At 38.8% G+C, this 26,566-nt stretch overlaps 1 protein-coding gene across 1 annotated transcript in view; it reads left to right on the top strand.

Annotated features, from left to right (window-relative positions):
* The window catches only part of LOC124554135 (coiled-coil domain-containing protein AGAP005037-like), a 252,543-nt gene that overhangs the window by 117,106 nt on the left and 108,871 nt on the right, over positions 1 to 26,566 (top strand). Inside the window, exons 5-7 of the mRNA XM_047128201.1 lie at positions 1,264 to 1,353; positions 6,186 to 6,248; positions 7,790 to 7,873. Of these exons, the coding sequence (XP_046984157.1) occupies positions 1,264 to 1,353; positions 6,186 to 6,248; positions 7,790 to 7,873 (237 nt within the window). The remainder of the gene's footprint in view (positions 1 to 1,263; positions 1,354 to 6,185; positions 6,249 to 7,789; positions 7,874 to 26,566) is intronic.

The raw sequence follows: 26,566 nt of genomic DNA, 5'->3' as shown, positions 1-26,566 counted from the left end.
TGTTCTGTCAGTTTTCTTTATGTGAGCTAAGCAGTCTGTCACATGTCACTAAATATTATGTTGCTCATGGTTTAAAGCTTAACTGTGCATTTTTGTCATCTACATTTTTGTTCAAACTGCATGGAAACTTTTTCTGTAGCTTGAAGCTATAAAATGGCAGTGCTATATACAAATTAATGCCTATATGATTTCCAACTGGGTTTCATCTATGGAAAAGTTAAATGAAAACCCTCTTATTCTCATAGACAACAGACACGGACATACAGTTTCCAGAGTTCAGTATTACAGTTAACAGCATCTGCACATAAGATACAAAATATGGTCACTATGCTATAGAGGTCATGAAAACATATCATCTTTTAAATCATGGATTTATGACTAGAATAGACTAGCCATGCACTCAAACAATCTGAGTATTTAGAAGGGAGCAATTTTACTTGTAAGTGAGAGTAATATAGAAATTAGGTTTTTTGCTAGAGTAAATCTACCACTAATGTCTACAACAAAGGAAGGGATATAAGATTTAGTAGTTTTTTGACACTGGATCGTGTCCATGACCTCTCACTATGTTTTGGAACATGTCACTTGAGAAACATAGAAAAAGGAAAGTTTCTTATACCTGTAAGAGATGACAGTATGCATAGGAAAGGTTCTCACAGTCATAAGATGATGCCCTGCCGCTGTCCCCATATCTGTTCAAACAGTTTTGATACTATGTAACTTGTCTCTTGGGCCACAGCGAGACTTCCATGTGGCATGCAGTAAATGTCCTTGGTGTCCATTAAATTTATTATAAATAATTTGAAAATTTGCTGTGCAGTGCCAGTACAAATTTCTGCATGAAAAATGGGCACAAAATCAAATTTATATGGGGACTCCAAAGGCATGTCATAAATTGACATTTATAGTAATAACTTTAAGAGAGTCCCATGGCATTTCCTAGATGCAATGTGAAAGGAGGCATTGGCATGTAGAGAGAAGTTAAATTGCAAATAAAGAAATTTGGAAACTGTGGAACAAGAACAGATAAAATAGTGGTACCACCTGCGTATTTCTAATCTCAGATGTGAAAGATGTAGTGCACAGGTAACTGTATTCCACTGGAATGTCGAGAACGTTCTGCTTGCGCTTTGCATCTGCTTACTTTGCTTGCTTTTGGACTTCAGTCCTTTGTCATGCCTCTCGTCATCCTTTTTGTGTTGTCTGTGTTGTCAATGTACTAACACCTGGGGTCACTCCCCTCCATTTCTTGTGCTCCTGCAGACAAATCCGTGTCTTTTGAGAAGTCTGTGTCCTTCTCTGATGAACCACCCGACATGAATTCCCCGAAGCAGCATTCACCACAACATTCTGGTGAGTACAGTCAGAAATTTCTTCATTATTCTTGCTACAATTTTGTTGAATCAAAGGCCCCACATCTGTGAGTTTTGTATAATAGCTGTCACCAATATTATTCCTCGATGGTAAGATCTATAGATGTCCATTGCATCTATTTCATATAAATGTATTAATTTGCTTCTTGCATGCACAGTAATATAAATAGGCTACAAACTGTGTTTATACTGAAATGAACACCAGGGAACAAAATTCAGGTGAACAAGCATTCTTTCAGATGTAAATGGGTAGGCAAACTCAAATGAGCAACATCTGGTCATGTTTGGTTAACATCCACATTCATACTTTGCTAACCAATATGATATGCATGGTGGATGTACTTCTCATTGCGCCAGTCAGTAGGGCTTCATCCCAATCTATTCACATATTGAGTGCAGGAAGAATGATAGTTTAAATGTCTCTCTGCATACTGGAAATACTCTAATATTGTACTCACAATCCCCAAACGACTGAATATAGGGGTTTGCAGTGCATTCCTAGAATCATGATGCAATGCTGGTTCTTTAAACAATGAAAACAGACTTTCGTGGAGTAGTTGGTGTCTTATCTTCAAGTGTCTGCCACTTCAAATTTTTCAATGTCTCCATGGCATTCTCCAGTTGGTTAAACAAATGTGCTGGCCTTCTTTGTGTACATTCAATATCCCCGATTAGTCCTATTTGGTACAGGTCCCATACATTTGAGCAAATTCTAGGATGGGTCAGATGTATATTTTATAAGCAATCTCCTTTGTAGATTGACTGCATTTCCCTAGTATCCTATGAATGAATGATAAGTCAGGCACTGCCTTTACCTGGAACTGAGCCTATGTGATCCTTCCTTTTCATATTCCTACAAACTGTTACAGACAGGTATTTGTTTAAGTTTATGAATTTTAATTGTGGCTCTTTGATGTCAGAGGAAATTACATTTTTTTGTTTTGTGAAGTACACAATTTACCATTTCTGAACATTTAAAACAAGTTGTCAATCTTGGTGTCACTTTGTAATCTTATCAAGATCTGATTCATTACTTGTTCATCCTTTTTTCAAGCAGTACTTCATTACAGATAACCACACCACTTACAAAAAGTCTACGGTTATTATTAAATTGTCTGTAAAGTCATTAATCTACCACATGAACAGCAAGTGTCTCAACACATTTCCGTAAGGCAACTTGAAGTTACTTATTTACATTTGTCTGTGACTCTCCATCGAAAATAACATCCTGTATCCTCCCTACCAAGAAATCCTCAATACAGTCAAAAATTTTGTGTGGTGCTCCATACAGTCATACTTTTGACAATAAGTGTGGGTGTGATGCTGAATGATATGCTTTTCGGAAGTCACAAAATTTTGCATCTACATGACTCCCAAGATCCATGGCTTTCATGATGTCATGTGGAAAATTGTAAGTTGTGTTTCATACAATGTATATTTCTGGAATCTGTACTGGTTAGCATTTTTTGCATTCAAACTGGGGAGTGAGAAAGGAGGCCAAAGCTCAGGAAAAGGTGAAAAGCAAAATGAGTAGTTAAGATGATGATAATGATGATGATGATTAGTGTTTTAGGGCGCACAACAACGAGGTTATCAGTGCCCGGAGTAGTTAAGAGTAGGGCATTTGTCTCCAGTTGTTAAAAACCAGCACATATGTGTTAATCTTTCTACAGCTGAAATTATTCTTCAGCAGTCAGTGTCCTGCTCCGCAACTTCCACTCAGTTGCATTGAGCAGCCAGCAACAATTGTTCCCTGACATCCGAGGTGCGTTCCATAAGTAATGAGACCAAATTCATAAAAAATCATTTACTGAATATATTCGTACAAATAATCAAAAATTTTCAACATAGCACCCTCTTGCGTCTATCTTTGCAGTTACACTGCAACCAGTGTAGTCAAGCCAATTTTTTACAGCAATCTCATAGCCGAGAATGCAAGGTCAGATTACATTTTCCACTTACAATACTTAATGAACTTACACATGATACTGTTCAAACCTGACATAACACACCTACAAACAATAGTAACAGCACATAATCCTATGCATAAAAAACAAGAACAAAGAAAATCAAAGCAGGCAACAAAGAAAATCAAAGCAAACAGCCATACCAGATAGCTAGTGGGACATTATTGTACTTTCACTGTGATAGGCAACTGTGAAGTAACATGTCCCGTGTAATTGGATAAATGCGTGGCTTAATGACATGCCTCTCATGTAAATCTCTCTCCACTATTTTCTTCATAGCTGTCAATTCTGAATTTCTTCATAGCTGTCAATTCTGAAGTAATTATCAACTGAATGTAGCAAAGCACTACGGTATAGGATGGATATTTGCATTGATGTATGCTTTGCTGTATGCCTGAAAAATAAAAAGTAGCACTCTGCAGAAGGGGTGGGGTCCCTCTGATCTCAAACCTCCCAAATGATTACTTTGACAACTGAAGCAGTTTGCAAGCTGGAAGCAAACTAAAACAGTAATGAAAGTAATCCCAAGAGGAACTAGATCAGTAAAACATTGAGGATAGCCATACTTCAGTATTATTATTATTATTATTATTATTACAGTTACTGGTACATAAAGTGTTCTAGAATTTAGATGTTTTTAATTATGTGCAGTGAAAAAGTGAGTCCGTGGAAATGTTTATGGGAAAATTGGTTAGTGATGCACATAGTAACATGTACCATGTGAAAGTTGATTTTGCTTAGATGGTTGGACCATGAAACCAAAGAAAAAGTAAAAATGAAAAATGAACCAAGGGAATATATGACCACTCAACTTTTCTGGTACAATAACAGCTTGTTTGAGCACTCTGTTCACATACAGGAAAAGACAGCTTCTGCTATGTGCTAGGAGGAATGGAATACTCAATGCGGCTGACAAACTCTGCAACATCAGAGTGGTGCACCACCCCAGTGCTATGATGATAATAATAATATCTAATTTTTTAAGTGGATTCTGTTGTTCCATATTACAGAAATCACGTTCTCAGCAAGAGTTGATTGTTACAAAAAATTATCTGAATGCTATTACAAACAACTATTGCCACAATATGCATGAAAAGTAACAAAGTTTTACACTGTGCTTTAATTTTCAGAATCTTTCAAAATGGTTTTTGGTATTCTCATTGCGTGAAAACGTACTGTTCAACATTTCCACTGAAACATGAAGACATTGTTCATCCAAAATCTCACGAAACACTCTCTATTTTCAACTCACCTTCATTTCACCTCTTCTCATGAATGAACAGAATAACTCCACATGAGGAAGGTCTGGATTACACAATCTGGAGCCTAGTACTAGCTAAATACCCTTAGATGGCTTTTGAGGGATATATAGGACCACTTCACCAGTTAAGACTCACTTCATCATAAGTGCAACAACTTTTATGGTAATGGAAAAACACAAATTATTAAACGAAGGGTATAACAAGTTACCAGAAAAAAAATAATAATGTTGAGAAAAATATATAAAAATCAATTTATGTTGTTGGTTAGTATGTTAGAACGCTTTACAGAATGGTAGGTAGGTAGGTAATTTCTTTCGAAAATAATAAAATATAAAGATTAACCAAGCTATAGGCAAACATACAGAGAAGAGCAGCACGAGTGGCCACAGATTTGTTTACTCCGTAGGAGAGTTGTCACAGGTATACTGAAAGAATTAAACTGGAAGATTCTTGAAGATAGCCGTAAACTGTCCCGAAAAAGTCTATTAACAAAGTTTCAAGAACCGGCTTAAAATGAATACGCTATGAATATACGACAACCCCCCTCTGTATCGCTTACATTGGGATCGTGAGGATAAGAATAAAATAACTACTGCACGCCAAAGCTAGTCAAACAATCATTCTTCCCACGCTCCAAACCGTACGTGAATGTAACATTAAACTGGTACAATGGGACGTTCTGTCTGCCATGCACTTCACGGTGGGTTGCAGATTATATAGATGTAGCTAGAATTCATAATAAGCATCAAAGTGACGCCACAGCATTCATTACCATTACGTCACTGATCAACGCTCATGCGTTGCATCAATTCATTTCGATTCGGCAACCGCGCCCGAATCCGGAGTACACAGCAAATTTCTGTGGCTCCGAGAATTAATTTGTCTTGGGTCGCGTCCTACATTTTCTTATATTAAGTGGGATAGAATGGCTTCAGCCAAGAAATATCTCCGACCAAGAACCCCCAGACATAGGCGATGGAAAAAGGTATTATTTTCATTTAGTCCTCAGGGATGTGGTGTAATTAACTCAAACATAGTATATTTAAAACAGTAGCTTACCAAATTTAAGTTTTTTCCTACGCGACACGCGTAATTGCATTTCGAATTGTTCGTCTTTTCTACTTCGATTGTCTTATTAAACAGTAGTCTAAAATTTGTTACGGAAAACGTTGGTGACAGCTTTGCTATACCATAAACTTTTATTATTAAAACAATACTGTTGTAGTTATTACACTATAACTAATATTAATGTATTTTAGTTCGTAATAAACATTTACGAGAATATTGGCATATCTTTTTCCATCTTTTGCTTACTGCTAATTCGTAGACTTAATTTTTTGTACGAAGAATATTAATATAACCTTTGGCCAAGGGTTCTTCTTAATTAATTACTCAATTTTAACGGTTCTGGAATACGTAGCACTATTTAGAACTATTTTGCTAATTTTCTGTAGTCTATTTACAACTGATTTTAAACTTTGTTTTAACGTCAGATATTTAATCTTTCATTTGTCTTGTGTGCGCAAATGTCTATCGCATTGTTGGAACTAACGGTTTTGTTTGCTAATTTTCTCAAAATGCAGCGGATTCGAAACCAACTAAACCAGCCATTAAATCGTCAACGCTTCCTAGAATGTCTTCACAAGGTAAAGGCAAATTTAGAAAGGGGAAAAGCTCGAAATTTTCCGTAAATTAAGTATTTCATTGTTGTTCTTTCATTGTTATGTATTATATTGCCTTGATGCTATTCGAGTAGAATGGATTTATGTACTTCCAGATATATATATATATTTTTTGTAATTTCGTAATTTCCATTGTTGCATTCGTATTGTACATTGTTTCTGATTTTTTTTTATTTTCGCAAAAGTTAACCCGTTATGTAGCCATTAAATATGATTGAGTTAATGTCAATTATGAATGTATTCCAGCACCTGAATAATTGTAAAAAAGCATTAGAAACTGAATCGCATATGAGTTTGCCATTATGGATGTTAACCTATATGGAAAACTTGTTCGGCTCGAGTAAATGAAACCAATGCATCCGTAGATTAGAAGAAAATATAAACGTGTTTCGAAAGCTGCAGACATTACAGTTTGCTAGGCCAGCGAAGCAGTGTCTGCATCTATACAAATATGCATGTGAAAAACGCCTATTTCATTAGTTGCATCAAGTAGCAGTTTGTAAAATATTTCGTAATTTCATAAGTTTATTTTGCGTAGTGCCTTTAGCCGCAGTAGATTATTTATCACCAAGTTAAAGTGTATCACAATTTCATTACAGTAATAGCGATCATGGGAACATCACTTTTCAGCCTCACAGGAATATTGCAGTAACCAACAGGCACTACTCAGGTATTAGGAACAGTTGTGAGCTGCCAGTATGAAAAATACAGGTTTTGTGGGTAATTTCATTCTCTTGTACCCAATCAATGCAGAGATGTACAGTAACAAAATGTAAAAGCGTGTAGGTCTACTGATTGCATCTCATTGTGCTAAGCAGTTTGCACTTCACTTTGGCTATTCATTTATACGAACCTTAAAAGGGTGATTGAAGTTCTTAAAATGAACATCACCGAAATGTACATCACTGTAGGATCTTCCAAGGACGTTTTTATCCATGCCATAGTGAAGATCAACATGTGTTTTTTATAAGGGAATGTAACTGCTATGAATGGTTTGATATCTGTTTAGGCGTTTTAGTTTTATGTGTTGATCTACGTAACTTTTATGCAGTTCAAAGGTCCATAGTGTTCAGCATCTTGGTATATGTAAGTATATTGATAGTAGACATGTGGAAGAATGCCATATCAGCAGAACATAGTAGATGGTCATGCTTCGAGCATCACACTAGTTTGTGTTACGAATGGAGTGAGGGTGTGTTATTTTAGCTTTCATCAGTTGTTGGTGCAACTGTGAAACATGATTTTCACACTGTTCAATCCTATTTACGTAGAGCGTAGAATTGGATAGTTTCTTTTGTGGTCGTTGCCTGCTTGAAACTAGTGTTGTCACAACTGTTAGAATTTCTATGAAAATGTCTGCCACAGTAGCCAGAATAGTAAATAGCACAAAGTATTCTCATCAAAAATGATTTAAGTTAGATGCAGTTGCAGTACCTGTCTGTTGTAGAAATTTGACACTGTATAGATGCAAATACAAATAGATGTGGTGTTCATTTTGATTACAGAGAGAGATCGACATAAACCAGCCCCTCCACCAAAACCGGTTTCATTGTCTCCTGGCCAGTATGATGGTCGGCATGTCTATAGAGGTTTGTGTTGTCTCTACATCTACATTTATGCTGTGCACTATGTCGCCAATCATACTTTTGTCACAACAATGCCGCACACAACAAATATCCCTATTCAAGTCCAAATGTCCATGTAACTACAGTAGTAATTGCATAAATATAGAACTTAAACATATATAATTGCATTTGCTTCTCTTTCATCAATTTCAAGTCGAGCAAGGCATCTAAACCTGTTATGAGAACCACATTTATGCGAACTCTTATTCTCATTGTTTGATAGTATCCTTTTCATAAGCTGCTAGTAGTAGGTACGAAGCCTACAAGGTTTATTACATGATTGAACATCATTTATCTTCATGATAAGTAATTGTTAATAGATAACGTCAAAATACTTCGAACTTGCCAAGTTCAAAAGATTTTGTTTCCTTTGTCCTCAAAATAACTTGCCATTCAGTGGTCATATGACATGTATCTGATGTGGCAGCATTGTCCTTATCAGTTAATGCATAATAATAGGAATAGTCAGCAGTAATCACTGATGAAACTGTTTTCTTTCCATTGGTGAAACTGTTCCTCTGACAGAGATAAAGAGAACCATTGCACTCTTTGTGTTCCATTGTACCAAAAAACTCTCTGCACCGAAGAAATGCTGGTATATATCAGTTTCTGATTTTTTGAACCATTGGCAGCACTGACTCTAGTTGCTTCGAAGTGCATGGGAGAGAGAGATTTATTTATTATATTCCAGTTTTATTGGATTTACGCCTCTTCCATTCATGAATGGAGCATGGAGAAAGGAATTGAACGTAAGATTCTGTACATGCTGTAATTATCCCAGTCCTCTCTCCATTATTTGTGCATGATTACTACATAAGGTGCTACAGAATCAGCTGTAAGTAAATATTCTACAAGCACTCATTCTGAAGATATTATTAAAACTCATTGTAAGGAAAAGATAGATTCCTACTTACTGCAAAGATGACACATTAAGTTGCAGACAGGCACAGTGAAAAGAAACTTACACATTAGCTTTTGGCCAAAGCCTTTGTTAAAAAAGTTTCTTTTTGTTGTACCTGCCTGCAACTTAACATGTTATCTTTACGATAAGTAGCCATCTATCCTGTACTTATATTGTTGCTATTCCAACCTGGGGTTTCCATTATTTTATTAAGACTTATCCTACGTTTAATAGCTATCTGTAGCAAAATTAATGTTGTTTGGACATTAGGTAAGATGCATAAACAATTTTTGTGTTATACATCTATTGTAATACACATATCCCACCCAAAGAGTATGTTATTTAACACTTGACTTACCGTAAGAGAAATCTGTGAGGTGTATTCAAAAAAGTAACTGGGCAGTTTGATCATGAAAAATATGTTTGCTATGAATCACTGTTGTTGGCAGCTTTAGTTTTCTACAAACATGCAATTTCATTTTCAACTTAATTACCATTCACTTCTAAATGCTTTTTGTGATGTTGGAAGTTCTCCACCAGGGAACTGAACCATTTGACTATTGTCCACCAAGCCATTGTTTCAAATGCAAGGAGACATAATAGTCACGGAGTGCTAGGTCAGGACTGTGGATTAGGTCATCAGAAAGTTGCCAAGAGAAATGTTGCATCTTACATTTGATACATGTGGCAGTGGGCAGTGTATAGACACACATAGTTGAGAGGGGGATTATCTCGGACAAAAGCTGCCCCCATAGTTGGTTTTGGATGGCATGTCTCAGTTTAGCAAGCATTTCACAGTACACATAATTTGTAATTGACCCATGCTCTATGATGTCAATCAAAACATCACACTTTGCAACCTAGAAAATGGTGGCCATCATGTTTTGACTAGCTTGGATTTTTTCGCTTTTGTGGAAGCTGAATGATGATAACACACTGAATGTTGTTTTGATTCAGCAGTGGTTTAACAGGCTTAATGCATTGCCACCTATAATAATGTAAATGTGTGAAACAAAATCATCTCTGTCTTGTTTATAGTAGTTCAGAAATATTTATTTGCTTGTATCCTCTGCTCACTGTGTTGATCAGTACGCATTTTTGGTTCCCACATTGCTCACAAATTACAAAATCCCAGCTGATCTGTGACAGTTGTGAGTGTGTCTAGTATAAAGAATTCATAAGCTGGAGCAGTAAGTATTGATTTATATACAGATCCAAGGTTGTGGTCCACTTGTATGATTTCATTGGTCTGGACACGGGCCGTCAGGAACATTTGTACAGGTGCTATTGAAAGATTGACACCATTGCCTAGTAATTTTTCTTCCCTTGTTACTGTAGGCTCATAAACAAGTTGCAACTCCTGATGTATTTCAGCAGCTGTAGATACTTTTGCATCCAAGAATTAAATCACAGCTTGCATCCTAGGTGCATTTTGTTTTATAAACATGAGACGTATGATGAAATGTATGATGAAATAAAAGAAATTATTCAGATGGTGAAGGGGAGACGAAAATTTAATAGTCATGGGTGACAGGAATTCGATATTAGGAAAAGGAAGAGAAGTAAACGTAGTAGGTGAATGTGGAATGCGGGTAAGGAATGAAAGAGGAAGCCGCCCGGTAGAATTGTGCACAGAGCATAACTTAATCATAGCTAACACTTAGTTCAAGAATCGTAAAAGAAGGTTGTATACATGGAAGAAGCCTGGAGATACTGACAGGTTTCAGATAGATTATACAATTGTAAGACAGAGATTTAGGAACCAGATTTTAAATTGTAAGACATTTCCAGGGGCAGATGTGGACTCTGACCACAATCTATTGGTTATGAACTGTAGAATAAAACTAAAGAAACTGCAAAAAGGTGGGAATTTAAGGAGATGGGACCTGGATAAACTGACTAAACTAGAGGTTGTACAGAGTTTCAGGGAGACCATAAGGGAACAACTGACAGGAATGGGGGAAAGAAATACAGTAGAGGAAGAATGGGTAGCTTTGAGGGATGAAGTAATGACGGCAGCCGAAGATCAAGTAGGTAAAAATACAAGGACTAGTAGAAATCCTTGGGTAACAGAAGAAATATTGAATTTAATTGATGAAAGCAGAAAATATAAAAATACAGTAAATAAGCAGACAAAAAGGAATACAAACGTCTCAAAAATGAGATCGACAGAAGTGCAAAATGGCTAAGCAGGGTGGCTAGAGGACAAATGTAAGGATGTAGAGGCGTATATCACTAGGGGTAAGATATATACTGCCTACAGGAAAATTAAAGAGACCTTTGGAGAAAAGAGAGCCACTTGCATGAATATCAAGAGCTGAGATGGAAACCCAGTTCTAAGCAAAGAAAGGAAAGCAGAAAGGTGGAAGGAGTATATAGAGGGTCTATACAAGGGCGATGTTCTTGAGGACAATATTATGAAGATGGAAGAGGATGTAGATGAAGATGAAATGGGAGATATGATACTGCGTGAAGAGTTTGACAGAACACTGAAAGACCTAAGTCGATACAAATAGTATTAGAAATACTGATAGCCTTGGGAGAGCCAGCCCTGACAAAACTCTACCATCTGGTGAGCAAGATGTATGAGACAGGTGAAATCCCAATCCCAATGAAAGCAGGTGTTGACAGATGTGAAAATTACCGAACTATCAGTTTAATAACCCACGGCTGCAAAATACTAACATGAATTCTTTACAGATGAATGGAAAAACTGGTAGAAGCTGACCTCGGGGAAGATCAGTTTGGATTCCGTAGAAATGTTGGAACACGTGAGGTTAGAAAATAGATTAAGGAAAGGCAAACCTACGTTTATAGCATTTGTAGACTTAGAGAAAGCTTTTGACAATGTCGACTGGAATACTCTCTTTCAAATTCTGAAGATGGCAGGGGTAAAATACAGGGAGCAAATGGCTATTTACAATTCTTTCAGAAACCAGATAGCAGTTATAAGGGTCGAGGGGCATGAAAGGGAAGCAGTGGGGTGGGAAGGGAGTGAGACAGGGTTGTAGCCTATCCCCGATGTTATTTAATCTGTACATTGAGCAAGCAGTAAAGGAAACAAAAGAAAATTAAAATCCATGTAGAAGAAATTAAAACTTTGAGGTTGGCTGATGACTTTGTAATTCTGTCAGAGACAGGAAAGGACCTGGAAGAGCAGCTGAATGGATTGGACAGTGTCTTGAAAGGAGCATATAAGATGAACATCAACAAAAGCAAAACGAGGATAATGGAATGTAGTCAAATTAAAATCAAGTGATGCTGCGGGAATTAGATTAGGAAATAAGACACTTAAAGTAGTAAAGGAGTTTTGCTATTTGGGGAGCAAAATAACTGATGATGGTCGAAGCAGAGGGGATATAAAATGTAGACTGGCAATGCCAAGAAGATTATCCTGATTCATAATGTTTAGCAGCGTTGGGAAATAAAATAATTTTATTTGTTTATATGTCATGTTTTCTTTTCTATTCTTCTGAAGTCCGGAAAGTGATTTCTCACCTCTCTGAATGACATTACTCTATTTCACTAATTGTATTGTGGGCAATATACAGAAATTTTCATGTTCTCCTGCTTATAGTCCCACACAGCTTTTAAAATAAACTTCAATACTTGTGCTTTATATGTCTTATAGGTTATTTAAAACCGTTACAAAATACCTTCGTTCACACAATCAGCACTAGAAAAACATTTCTTACACATGCATATTCCCCATGTAAATAAGAAATGTAAGTTTCTGAAGAAGAGAAATTTGTTAACATCGAGTATAGATTTAAGTGTCAGGAAGTCTTTTCTGAAAGTATTTGTATGGAGTGTAGCCATGTATGGAAGAGAAACGTGGACAATAAATAGTTTAGACAAAAAGAGAATAGAAGCTTTCGAAATGTGGTGCTACAGGAGAATGCTGAAGATTAGATGGATAGATCACGTAACTAATGAGGAGGTATTGAATAGAATTGGGGAGAAGAGAAATTTGTGGCACAACTTGACAAGAAGAAGGGATCGGTTGGTAGGACATGTTCTGAGGCATCAAGGGATCACCAGTTTAGGATTGGAGGGCAGCGTGGAGGGTAAAAATTGAAGAGGGAGACCAAGAGATGAATACACTAAGCAGATTCAGAAGGATGTAGGCTGCAGTAGGTACTGGGAGATGAAGAAGCTTGCACAGGATAGAGTAGCATGGAGAGCTGCATCAAACCAGTCTTCAGACTGAAGACCATAACAACAACAATCATTAGGCCATGATCAAAGGATATTTCTGTGCCTAACGTTTCCTCTCCTAATAGTAACGATATTATCAAAGCCCGTGAAAGCTCAAGATAGCAATGTTAGATATAAACAACCTCCAGAGGTGGAACTGTTTATGTGTATCTGTGCAACAGTCGGGTCATGCCGATGTGTGTTATGAAGGTGTTTGCTTTGTTTAGCTCTAAGGCCCATGACTTGTCTAATTTCATTCCTTTTTCTTTCCTATTTTTGTATTTCTGTAGCCTCTCTGTACATCCTAGCATAGTGATAGGATAATTGATCTTGTTACAACCATAATACAGGAGAAACACGTTTGATGGTTCTCTGGCTCCAGTGCATAATCTAATACTGCCAATTTATCCATGTTTCCCAGATGACAATTGTTCTGTGTTCCTTAAGTCGGGCATTGATGCTTCATTTTGTGCTTCCTGTGTTCGTGGTCTCTCTCCTATGAGTAGTTAGGCACACTTTCTCTGGTGTTTCATCAAAAATTTCCAATTTCGTTTTTGGATTTTTTAGTTGGAGTCAGCCCAAACAAATAGTGCTTAACATACCTTTCATATGACACACAATGTTGACGGAAAGTGTTGGTTAGTTTCCTGTTGCAAGCAGAATTTTTTTGGAAGTGGAATTTTATGTGCCCATTTGATAAGAGCAGTCCCAGATTATCTAGTGCAATGTTTGTTTTGTCGATGTTATTATGTAGTATTCTGCCTAGTGGCAGCTCCATGTCTTCGTACGGAGAATTTCGGATTCCACTGTTCCCTGTCCTCAGCTTCTTCCTTCAGTCTGTTGTATCTCCTTCCATCTTTCATGTCGTCCAGACGTTGAATTCTTCTTTTTCATCGTCCTGCGTTTCCTCAGAGTCCCTTCAATGACATCATGTATGAGTCCCTTGTGTCTAAGTACATGTCCAATCCAGTTGGCCTTTCTCTGAAGAATTGTATGCAGAATACTTCTCTCCTACTCTTTGCAGTAAATCATCATTTTTTATGTGATCTGTCCACTTGATTTTTCCCATTCTCCTCCAGCACCACATTTCAAAGCTCTCTAAGTATTTTTTCTCCTTCTTTCTCATGGTCCATGACTCAGCTCTATACAGTGAAATGCTCCAAATGTAGCACTTTATCAGTTTTTTTCTCAATGCCAAACTCAGCTTGCTGGTCAGCAGAGTCCTCTTCTTCTTGAAAGCAGCTTTGGCTATGGTGATTCGTGCTCGGATTTCGTTGGTGCAGTGGGCATCCTTTGTGATAAAACTTCCCAAGTACTTGAACTGAATCACATTTTCCAGTTCCTGATTGTCAACAGTTATCTTCAAATGTTTCTCATGTTTTGATATGCGCATCACTTTTGATTTTTTTATGTTGCTTTCCATGTGTATTTTCTTCTCGTTTCCACCAAATTGTTCATCATGTGTTGCAGCTGTCTCTGATTTTTAGCAAGCACGACCAGGTCGTCTGCATACTTGTGGTGTTGATGAGACGTCCTCCTACTTTGAAGTTTCTGCATCCTTTCCAGCATTTCTCCATACAGGTTGAAGAGGTTTGGCGACAGACAACATCCTTGTCTCACTCCCCTTCCTATTTCCTCACACTTCGTTTCTCAATAGTTCGGTCGTACCTTTACCCTTTGTCCTAGGTACAAGTTCCTTATAAGTCTCCAATCTCTCCAGTTGATTCGTATTTCCTTAAGGATGTTCATCAATATATTCTAATTGACTCTGTCGAAGGCCTTCTGCCAGTCTATAAAACAAGCGCTAACTTCTTTGTTAACAGCCAAAACTCTCTCTGACAATATCCTCATCGTGCCAATGGTGTCTCTGGTTCCTTTTCCTTTCCTGAAGCCAAATGGTCTTCTCCTATCACTTCTTCAATTTTGTTTTCCAACTGTCTATTTAGTATTCTTGCAATGATCTTTGCCACATGCGATATCAGACTAATTGTTCTATAATCACTACACTTCTTGGCTTGCTTTTTCTTCTCAAGAGTAACCACTGTGACATCCAAAAAGTCTTCAGACCGTTCTCCAGTTTCATAGATTTTAGATTTTGTTTATGAGTTGTGTCAGAACTTTCAAACTTTCATTTCCGATTTCTTTAAGCAAATCCACTGGTTTCCCGTCATCCCCTGTAGCTTTCCTACTCTTCATGCCCTTTATCGCCTTCTCTACTTCCCTTGTCAGTATACTGGGCCCTTTTTCATCTTCATCAACAGCTTCCTCTGGCTCTACGTCGATGTCATCTGGGTGATGTTCTGTATCATATAGTTTCCTTATATATTCTTCCCATGTTTTCAGCACTTCCACTTGTTCAGTCACTACTTGTCCTCTAGAATCTTCTATTCCGAACGTCCTCACACTTTTGTTCTCTCTTCCTCCCAGTTCCTTTGTTTTCTGGTACATGAGGTCGTACCTTCTTCTTCTTTGTTGTTCTTTTATTTCGTCACACATTTCTTCTAAGTACTTTTCCTTCGCCTTGTCTGTTTCCCCCTTGAGAGCCTTGTTAAGTGTTCTGTATTCTTCTTCATTAACATTTTTACACTTTCCTCCATCTTCTCCAGCATCTCATGGGTGATCCAGGGTTTTCTCACACTCTTTGTTTCCCTCCCAACTTCACTCTTCAGAGTATTTAACAAAACCATTTTAACATTTTGCAACTGATCTTCCGCATTTGCACTTGTATTTTTGTGTCTCACTTTGTTAAATTTTTTCTCTAGCGATTCTCTTACTGCCATGTTTTTCTCTCTTAGCTTTTCCAAGTCCCATCTCTGTTTTCCCCTCCCATGCTGTTGGATCTTCTTCAGCCTTGTGCTGATATCTGCAACCAAAAGGTTGTGATCCGAGTTGATGTTGGCAGCTGGCATAGTCCTTCACACTGCCCCTAAACCTCTGTTTGACGAGTATGTAGTCTATCTGATATCTGTTCATATCTCCTGGGCTCTTCCATGTGTACAGTTTACTTTTCCTTTTCTTGAACCAAGTGTTCATCACTACCAAATTATTTCGGTGACAGAATTCCACTAGCATTCCTCCTCTGTTGTTTCTTTTTGCTAATCCATACTGTCCAACAATGTTTGCTTCATTGCCTTGTCCAACCACACTATTCCAGTCACCCATGATTCTGGTATTTACTTTTCCTGTTCCTTCGGACTGAATGATGTCTTCTATTTCATCATACATTTTCTTCGCTTCTTCATCATCGTGATCTGATGTTGGCATGTACACTTGGACTATTAGAATGTCTACTGGTTTTGTACTTATTTTCACAAGCATTAAATGGTCACTATGACATATGACTTTATTCACACTTTGCACTAATTCATTTCCCATCACTATTGCTACACCACGTTCAAAACTTTTACCACCAGAACAAAACATTGTGTAATTACCTGATACTATTTCACCACTATCTGTCCACCTCACTTCACTTAAACCCATTATGTTCACTTCACATTTGTCCATTTCTCTCTTCAGATTTTCCAGTTTTCCTGCTCTTTGAAGTGTTCTCACGTTCCATGTTCCAATCCTGAAATTAAAATGTTCATCTCTTTTGATGATACCACCTGAAATACTCCCCACCGGAGACCCGAATGGGGGATTAGATTATCCCCGGAATATTTTACTCCAGGAAATGCCATCATTATCCTCCGTCTTCCAACATTCAGGAAATATAATAATGTGGTAGTCTTTCCATTTCCTTTCCACGTTGCAGTATCATGGCCGAAGAACCAGACTATGGTTGGTTTCGCCCATGAGTCTTCGATCTTGATCCATCTGAAGCATCATTTGCTCTGTGCATCAATTCGATACTGGTGCCTGCTGCTGCCTGGTACCAGAGGAAGTATAGGATTGGGAAAAGAAAGACCCCTAGCCCTCGAAAACTAGTAGCATCAGGGTTGGAAAAAACAAGAGTTGGCTGAGGATGGCCAGACAGGAAAGATAAAAGTGAGGAGCCTGGCATAAGTAAGTGGAATCAATGCCAGGGCTCAGCTCGGAGTCACGTGGTTGCCAGCCACGTACTCACTAGGTGCGAGTCCCCTGGAGACATTTTATCGATACATATTGACAAGGACAGTAAAACTTGAAGAATAACCAGTACCCAAGCTGCAACAGCGTCCCCATGGCCTGCACTAACTGCTGCCACCAAGCATGCAGTGCTATTGAGCAGCTGCTTATTCTTCATGTTTTACTGTCCCCATTAATACATATCAATAAAACAAACATCAGACTAGATTAGTTTTCGAGTGCTCTGTCGAGTGAGCACATAAAATTCTGATTTAAAAATAACTTCGTTTGCAAGGGGAAACAAACCAACGCTTTGTGTTGACACCATGCATCACATGAAAGATGTAACAAGTAGTAATTGTTTGGGCTGACTCCAGCTACATAATGCAAAAACAAAATTGCAAATATTTGTCAAAACACCAGAGAAAATGCACATGACAACTCTAAGGAGGGACACCTGGCATAACTTGACCGCATGTGCAAGGGTCTTCATATACTCTTGTTGTGGCAAGCGATGGGCGTAGGTCTTTTACAGTGTTGAATATCCATGCAATTTTTTGTGTACTTACACAGTGCTCTTTTCTTCCTAGTCTTCTGCTGTCGTGATCTGCGCTCCTTTTATGAATTGAAGGAACACTTTCCCTTTAATTGGTTCTTTTTCACTAGAAGTTTGAAACCATTTAGGATGTAGTGCTCTGTTTATCTCTTTGTCAGAGTATCCATTTCTTCTGAAAGTAGTTCTTAAACTAACAATTTCTTTCTCCATGTACTGTCATTCACAAAATCTTTTAGCCTGATCCACTGATTTTTGGACCACTTCTCTTTTGTGAGTTGAATTTTTGTGAAGGTATTGTATCTATTTGTATGAGTGGACTTACTGCAAACTTTGTTCCCTAAAGTTCCACCAAGTTTTCTGAGTACAAGTACATCCGGAAGTGAAATATGACATTCTTTCTCATTTTCCATATTTTACTATGTATTAAGCTTTATATTAGAATTAACATCATTTAAAAATTAATGAATTCAGGGTTTTTCCCTTGATACATGGTAGAACTGTCACGAACAGCTTACTTGGTCATCTGAAGGACTAGTTCTTCAAATTTTTCGAATAGAAATTCACTATAACTGCATGAAGTGGGTTCCCCACAGCCACACTGTCATTTTCCTGAGGGAATTTGTTGTCCCATTGATAGTAAGTTGATGTGAGACAGTGTTTGAAGAGCTGTGTGCCATATCCTTATGCAAAAATACCTTCAAACTTTGGTGTCACCTCATTAAAAAAAAAAAAAAAAGCCAGTGGTACAACACCAAAACTGGGGGCAGCAACAGTTTTGTAGGCATTGTTGTTGCCTTCATCCACATTCCAGTGAATGTAAACAGTCAGTAGATGGCACTGCATTTGTACAACATTGTTCTGAGGTGACAACTTATATCAAACGACCATTACTTTTCGAATATGCCTCGTATTACACAGGAGAAATTAAAGATGCCCTGGAGTTTCAGATACATGTCACTCCTCTGAAGACACATTGATCAGTGTAAAGTAATTAAGATATTTTATAGTGTAAAATTTAATTGACTGTTATTTCATGTAACACTGTGCTGCTGTGGTTTAATTTATTTTCCAAAGTCTGCTTTTAAAGGAAACACACAGTCTACTTATTTATTTATTTTTATTTTCTCACATAAACTTCCCTTGGTATTAAAACTGAAATGTGTGAGAAATGGAGTGCCCTTCAATGCAGTGTTGCTAATCAGTGAATAGGGATATCACAAGCGGTTGTGGGATTCAAGGGCTCTGCAGCACATTAAGCAGGTGGTAAGGGGTCGAGAAGAGTGAGAGTGCAAATGATGGTTAGCTTCCTCAGTTTGACATTTGAACAAGATAAATGTATTACTTGCTTGCTTCACATAGGACAAAGTAAAAAAAATGGAAGAGGATGTAGATGAAGATGAAATGGGAGATACGATACTGCGTGAAGAGTTTGACAGAGCACTGAAAGACCTGAGTCGAAACAAGGCCCCGGGAGTAGACAACATTCCATTGGAACTACTGACGGTCTTGGGAGAGCCAGTCCTGACAAAACTCTTATCATCTGGTGAGCAAGATGCATGAGACAGGCGAAATACCCTCAGACTTCAAGAAGAATATAATAATTCCAATCCCAAAGAAAGCAGGTGTTGACAGATGTGAAAATTACCGAACTATCAGTTTAATAAGTCACAGCTGCAAAACACTAACGCGAATTCTTTACAGACGAATGGAAAAACTGGTAGAAGCCGACCTCGGCGAAGATCAGTTTGGATTCTGCAGAAATGTTGGAACACGTGAGGCAATACTGACCCTACAACTTATCTTAGAAAATAGATTAAGGAAAGGCAAACCTACATTTCTAGCATTTGTGGACTTAGAGAAAGCTTTTGACAATGTTGACTGGAATACTCTCTTTCAAATTCTGAAGGTGGCAGGGGTATAACACAGGGAGCGAAAGGCTATTTACAATTTGTAAAGAAACCAGATGGCAGTTATAAGAATCGAGGGGCATGAAAGGGAAGCAGCGGTTGGGAAGGGAGTGAGACAGGGTTGTAGCCTGTCCCTGATGCTATTCAATCCATATATTGAGCAAGCAGTAAAGGAAACAAAAGAAAAATTTGGAGTAGGTATTAAAGTCCATGGAGAAGAAATAAAAACTTTGAGGTTCGCCGATGACATTGTAATTCTGTCAGAGACAGCAAAGGACCTGGAAGAGCAGTTGAACGGAATGGACAGTGTCTTGAAAGGAGGATATAAGATGAACATCAACAAAAGCAAAACGAGGAAAATGGAATGTAGTCGAATTAAGTCGGGTGATGCTGAGGGAATTAGATTAGGAAATGAGACACTTAAAATAGTAAAGGAGTTTTGCTATTTGGGGAGCAAAATAACTGATGATGGTCGAAGTAGAGAGGATATAAAATGTAGACTGGCAATGGCAAGGAAAGCATTTCTGAAGACCAGAAATTTGTTAACATCGAGTATAGATTTAAGTGTCAGGAAGTCGTTTCTGAAAGTATTTGTATGGAGTGTAGCCATGTATGGAAGTGAAACACGGCGATAAATAGTTTGGACAAGAAGAGAATAGAAGCTTTCGAAATGTGGTGCTACAGAAGAATGCTGAAGATTAGATGGGTAGATCACATAACTAATGAGGAGGTATTGAATAGAATTGGGGAGAAGAGGAGTTTGTGGCACAACTTGACCAGAAGAAGGGATCGGTTGGTAGGACATGTTCTGAGGCATCAAGGGATCACGAATTTAGCATTGGAGGGCAGCATGGAGGGTAAAAATCGTAGAGGGAGACCAAGAGATGAATACACTAAGCAGATTCAGAAGGATGTAGGTTGCAGTAAGTACTGAGAGATGAAGGAGCTTGCACAGGATAGAGTAGCATGGAGAGCTGCATCAAACCAGCCTCAGGACTGAAGACAACAACAAAAAGGCGCAAGTTCAGAAGTTAGTCTAACTGTTACATTGTTAAGAACCAAAGTATAAGCGATGCCTTTCTTGGACTGACATTATTGTTAGGTAGTGCCCTGATTCGCAGCTTTCCACACAGTTGCAGTGAGCAGGCGGCAAAGTTGTCTACCAACATACGTGTAGTCTTGGAACAAGGATAAGGAAGCTTGGAACTGTAAATCAAATGATACAAAATAATCCCATCTGAGTATCATAATGTTGCATCACAACATACTGTAGTAATGTGCATGCAAGATGAGGACTGCATTATTGTGTTCTGCACAGAGAGGGATGGAAAATACTTTGTGGTGGCACCGATGTGCTTTCTGATTTTATCGCAGGTCTCATGCTTCAACTGATGACTTCTGTGGTGACTGGCAATGCTGGGATAAGCGTTACACCGAGCCACTGCTTCTGACTACACCTAAAGCAGTTTATATGCTTGGAAATATATCACTATAAAACTTCTTAATGTAATACGTGTTGTGTTCGCTTTGTGCCACTGATAATGAACCCTATAGTGACTAGTAACCTCACCATATTTAAACTAAGATAAAAATCAAAGTTACATGTTCTACATGCACTCCAAAGGCCATGCTGCAGGATGATGTGGCAAATGATACTGTGGGTTGTAGCATTATGTGGTACACTATTACTTGAGACTGTGCATTGCCTCACCACTTACCTTCTTACCTGCACGGCACTATAATGTGGTATCGAATGAAACCTATATGCTGGTGACATAAGCATAAGAAAAACAGCAATACATTGTTCGCATGCTTTGATGCTTATTCTGTCAGGTTCTCTTCCATTCCTTCCACTGCAATCATTCGCTCACTGACAGACGTTAGTAATAATGTATACTGGTGCATTGTTTTCTAAATGTTTGTCCACTTACATTTATTCCTGTTCGCACTGATGAAAATGGGGCTTCAAGCGCGCACGCGCGCGCACACACACACACACACACACACACAAACACACAAAGAGGAGGACAGGCTTTCTTATCGTGCTCATTGCTTCGAACTTTTCCTGCAATTTGTGATCCAATTTGGGAATAATATTACAATATTTATTTGTTTGTCATCTGTACCTTTTCTTGTTTGTTGCTGCCTTTCCTTTTTTAATTTTTTTTTTGGAAATGCTTAATAGTTCTGAAGCATACAACTTATAAAATTGGCTATATATATATATATATATATATATATATATATATATATATATATATATATATATATATATATATATAGAGGGAAACATTCCACGTGGGAAAAATTATATATATATATAATATATATATGCTTATATACGTATGTTCCGTATCTCCTCCTAAACCACTGGACCAATTTCAGCCAAACTTAGTACACACATCATTTACTAAGTGAAAAGAATCACTGTCGGGCAAGAACCATCCACCTATCAAAAGAGGTGGGGGTGAAAAAGTGGTGTAGCCAATGGTACTGGAGAATGAGAGCACTTAGAGATGCAGAGAGTTGCAACAGACTTTACACGTTATTTGAAAATTACAACCTCCATAAGATGATGAAAAGAGAAAATTTTATTTCATACTTCATTTCGCTGTTCGTGCAGTAAAACTGCCAAATGGAGCATAACATTTTAACTTAATACTTCTTTACTACTAACTGTATATGTGACACATTTTGCAGACAGTATTCACATATACTACAGAATGTACCAGAAAAATTATTTAATTGTATGAAGCTTAGTTCTGGAGATATGTCATAAACACTAAATGTGTGAAAAAATACCACATCATGCAAGACGATTAACTACTCCCTCTACATGCAAAGTTTTTGCAGGCAGTATACAACTTGCTGTTGAATGTACATACAAAAATGTACCATTGTACGACACACAGTTCAGGAGATACGATGTGAAATACTGAGATGCGAGAAAAAACTGTCACATTGTGCTTGACGTTTTGATTTATTACTTTTTTGGTAGTAATTCTATTCTCAGTACATTTTCCTGACAATAGCTACATACACCGCTGGATGTGTTTGCAAAATTATATCATTGTACAGCCATAGACCACGAGGTATGACATCATAAACATTGCGCTGCATGAAAATGAAACTGTAGGGCAAAAGTCGCTAGACATACAAGTGAAATATGTGTATAAGTACATATGAAGTACCTTAAATATGTGTAAAATGCATTTGATGCTTGTGTGCAAGCAAAACCATGGGTACAAAGCTCATCTTAACCCTTGGAATGATTTAAATCATATTTGGTATACATATTAGTTACAGTCTGGGATGAAATACTAGGTGTAAGAAGCATCAGCCTCATACTGAGGTGAGTGTGATAATGTGGAGAGAGAAGGGAGGAGGTGGATATGGACAGGCAAAGAGTGGGAAGGAGGAAATGGACAGAGGGGGGAATAGCAGGTGGGTAGTGGGGAAGGAACAGATTGACAGAGAGGGAAGGGACCAAGAGATGAGCAGTGAGAGGAGTAGGCGGAGATGTACAGAGAGTGGGGGCAGGAGGAGATGGACTAACAGAAGATTGGAATAAACACACAACCAGGCAACACCGGGTAATCAGCTTGTGTGTGTGTGTGTGTGTGTGTGTGTGTGTGTGTGTGTGTGTGTGTGTGGATAGGTATAGTTCTTGTGACAAGTAATAGATGCTACCCATTTATCTCAAATATGTAAATTTTTCTTGTAATAGCTAAGAAGTGTTTATTGTTATACTTAATTGTGAAATGTTGCACAAGTGATCACTTCCATCAAATATCAACCATAATTTATGTGATCACTTATATGTGGGTCTCATGTACCTTTTGTTTTTTTTAAAAAATCTGTTAAAATTTCACAGGAAGTGAGCAGTATTATCATTAAGTTTATTGAATATTTTTGCCTCAAATATGGTTGAATGTTTGGAAAATGACTCTCACAATGCCTGATATGTGAAAAATCCTTCAGTTAAATGTTCAGAATTGTTTAACAGTAGGTATGCCCTTTGAAGAGGTTGTAGCATTATTCTGTATGTGGCAGACATTGAATGCTCAAATGCTCTTCTACTGAGCATGAATGGAGCTGGAAGTTGTAGAAGTACATTTTCTAAGCATGTAGAGAATGATGGCCATAGCTACTGGCAAGTCCAATGACCTCCACTGGGCAAACAAAGACCAAAAACTTAATCTGTTGGAAGCCGTAGAAATCAACAGACAGCCGGCCCACAGTCCTGATTTATTATTAAATGACCAAAAACGGCTCAGTACTTCCACCATTCTATACATCATTTGATCTTCAAAGTTTTCCAATACTCCCATACCGTCTCTTCCATTTGTTCCTCAATTTTTTCCTGTAATTATTTATCTTGTTGTGATTGTCTATGTGCTATCCATATTCTGATGTTTCACAGTATGTACATCTTCTGTACATAAGACATATTGATCCATCTTCCACTTGTACTTATTCAAGATATTCTTCAGTACTCTTGTCTTGCACCCATTTTATTTATTATAGTTCTTAATTTGTCGTTGTTGTTGTTGTTGTTGTGGTCTTCAGTCCTGAGACTGGTTTGATGCAGCTCTCCATGCTACTCTATCCTGTGCAAGCTTCTTCATCTCCCAGTACCTACTGCAACCTACATCCTTCTGAATCTGCTTAGTGTATTCTTCTCTTGGTCTCCCTCTACAATTTTTACCCTCCACACTGCCCTCCAGTACTAAATTGGTAATCCATTGATGCCTCAGAACATGTCCTACCAACCGATCCCTTCTTCTGGTCAAGATGTGCCACAAACTCCTCTTCTCCCCAATTCTTAATTTAATTCAGTTTAATTTAAATTGGTATACAGGCACTGTTTGTGCAAGGTTTCATGTTAATGTTTTCCTCGTTCCCTTGATGTTTATTTACTGTTTAATATGTTAATTGCAATACCACTATACTGTCAAATATTACATTTACTTTGTGTTCATATCTCACTCTTGATGATGTGTAAGATTTTTGCGATGTTGTTCATGAATATTGTACCTTTTTTGGATGACAGTAGTCGATTAAAATTGGATTATGGCCTCATAAACCAAAAATTGGTTAAAAAATAAATTAATACTGTAGAAGTCACATTGTATTGTATATTCCATTTTTACACTCCTGGAAATGGAAAAAGAACACATTGACACCAGTGTGTCAGACCCACCATACTTGCTCCGGACACTGCGAGAGGGCTGTACAAGCAATGATCACACGCACGGCACAGCGGACACACCAGGAACCGCGGTGTTGGCCGTCGAATGGCGCTAGCTGCGCAGCATTTGTGCACCGCCGCCGTCAGTGTCAGCCAGTTTGCCGTGGCATACGGAGCTCCATCGCAGTCTTTAACACTGGTAGCATGCCGCGACAGCGTGGACGTGAACCGTATGTGCAGTTGACGGACTTTGAGCGAGGGCGTATAGTGGGCATGCGGGAGGCCGGGTGGACGTACCGCCGAATTGCTCAACACGTGGGGCGTGAGGTCTCCACAGTACATCGATGTTGTCGCCAGTGGTCGGCGGAAGGTGCACGTGCCCGTCGACCTGGGACCGGACCGCAGCGACGCACGGATGCACGCCAAGACCGTAGGATCCTACGCAGTGCCGTAGGGGACCGCACCGCCACTTCCCAGCAAATTAGGGACACTGTTGCTCCTGGGGTATCGGCGAGGACCATTCGCAACCGTCTCCATGAAGCTGGGCTACGGTCCCGCACACCGTTAGGCCGTCTTCCGCTCACGCCCCAACATCGTGCAGCCCGCCTCCAGTGGTGACGCGACAGGCGTGAATGGAGGGACGAATGGAGACGTGTCGTCTTCAGCGATGAGAGTCGCTTCTGCCTTGGTGCCAATGATGGTCGTATGCGTGTTTGGCGCCGTGCAGGTGAGCGCCACAATCAGGACTGCATACGACCGAGGCACACAGGGCCAACACCCGGCATCATGGTGTGGGGAGCGATCTCCTACACTGGCCGTACACCACTGGTGATCGTCGAGGGGACACTGAATAGTGCACGGTACATCCAAACCGTCATCGAACCCATCGTTCTACCATTCCTAGACCGGCAAGGGAACTTGCTGTTCCAACAGGACAATGCACGTCCGCATGTATCCCGTGCCACCCAACGTGCTCTAGAAGGTGTAAGTCAACTACCCTGGCCAGCAAGATCTCCGGATCAGTCCCCCATTGAGCATGTTTGGGACTGGATGAAGCGTCGTCTCACGCGGTCTGTACGTCCAGCACGAACGCTGGTCCAACTGAGGCGCCAGGTGGAAATGGCATGGCAAGCCGTTCCACAGGACTACATCCAGCATCTCTACGATCGTCTCCATGGGAGAATAGCAGCCTGCATTGCTGCGAAAGGTGGATATACACTGTACTAGTGCCGACATTGTGCATGCTCTGTTGCCTGTGTCTATGTGCCTGTGGTTCTGTCAGTATGATCATGTGATGTATCTGACCCCAGGAATGTGTCAATAAAGTTTCCCCTTCCTGGGATAATGAATTCACGGTGTTCTTATTTCAATTTCCAGGAGTGTAATTACAGAATACTTGGTTTAAGATCTTCAACAGTGATTATAATTTTGGCCTTAAAGGTTTGGAACACCCCGTAGTCGAGCTTTGGGCCCTTGATTGTACTGTGGAGTAACAAAAGTAATGGCTGAAAGAGGAACATCAGATTATCTGTCCAACATTTTCTCATCTGCACAAGTGAGAAGCATTTTTCCCAGCACCTCATCATAGTAAATCAATGGATCATATATACTCCCTGGAAAAATGCAGGAATTTTTTCATCCGAAAAAAATCGGGGAAAATCGCAGGAATTTTTAAGAATTCTGGGTGTTACTGTAGCAAAGAACTTTACTTTAGTCTGCCACTGCAGAATAATACTGCAGCAGTAACTAAGAACTGATACTCTATCAAAGGATTTTGCTTTATCCCTCTTCTGCAGAACAGTACTGCAGCAATGAAAGATAAATGAGAGAATAACACTGAATAAAACTTAAGTTG

This window comes from Schistocerca americana, chromosome 11 (assembly GCF_021461395.2).
Source record: "Schistocerca americana isolate TAMUIC-IGC-003095 chromosome 11, iqSchAmer2.1, whole genome shotgun sequence".
NCBI lineage: Eukaryota > Metazoa > Arthropoda > Insecta > Orthoptera > Acrididae > Schistocerca > Schistocerca americana.
The sequence above is the reverse complement of the archived record's forward strand: the minus strand, read 5'-3'. Positions and strand labels throughout refer to the sequence as shown.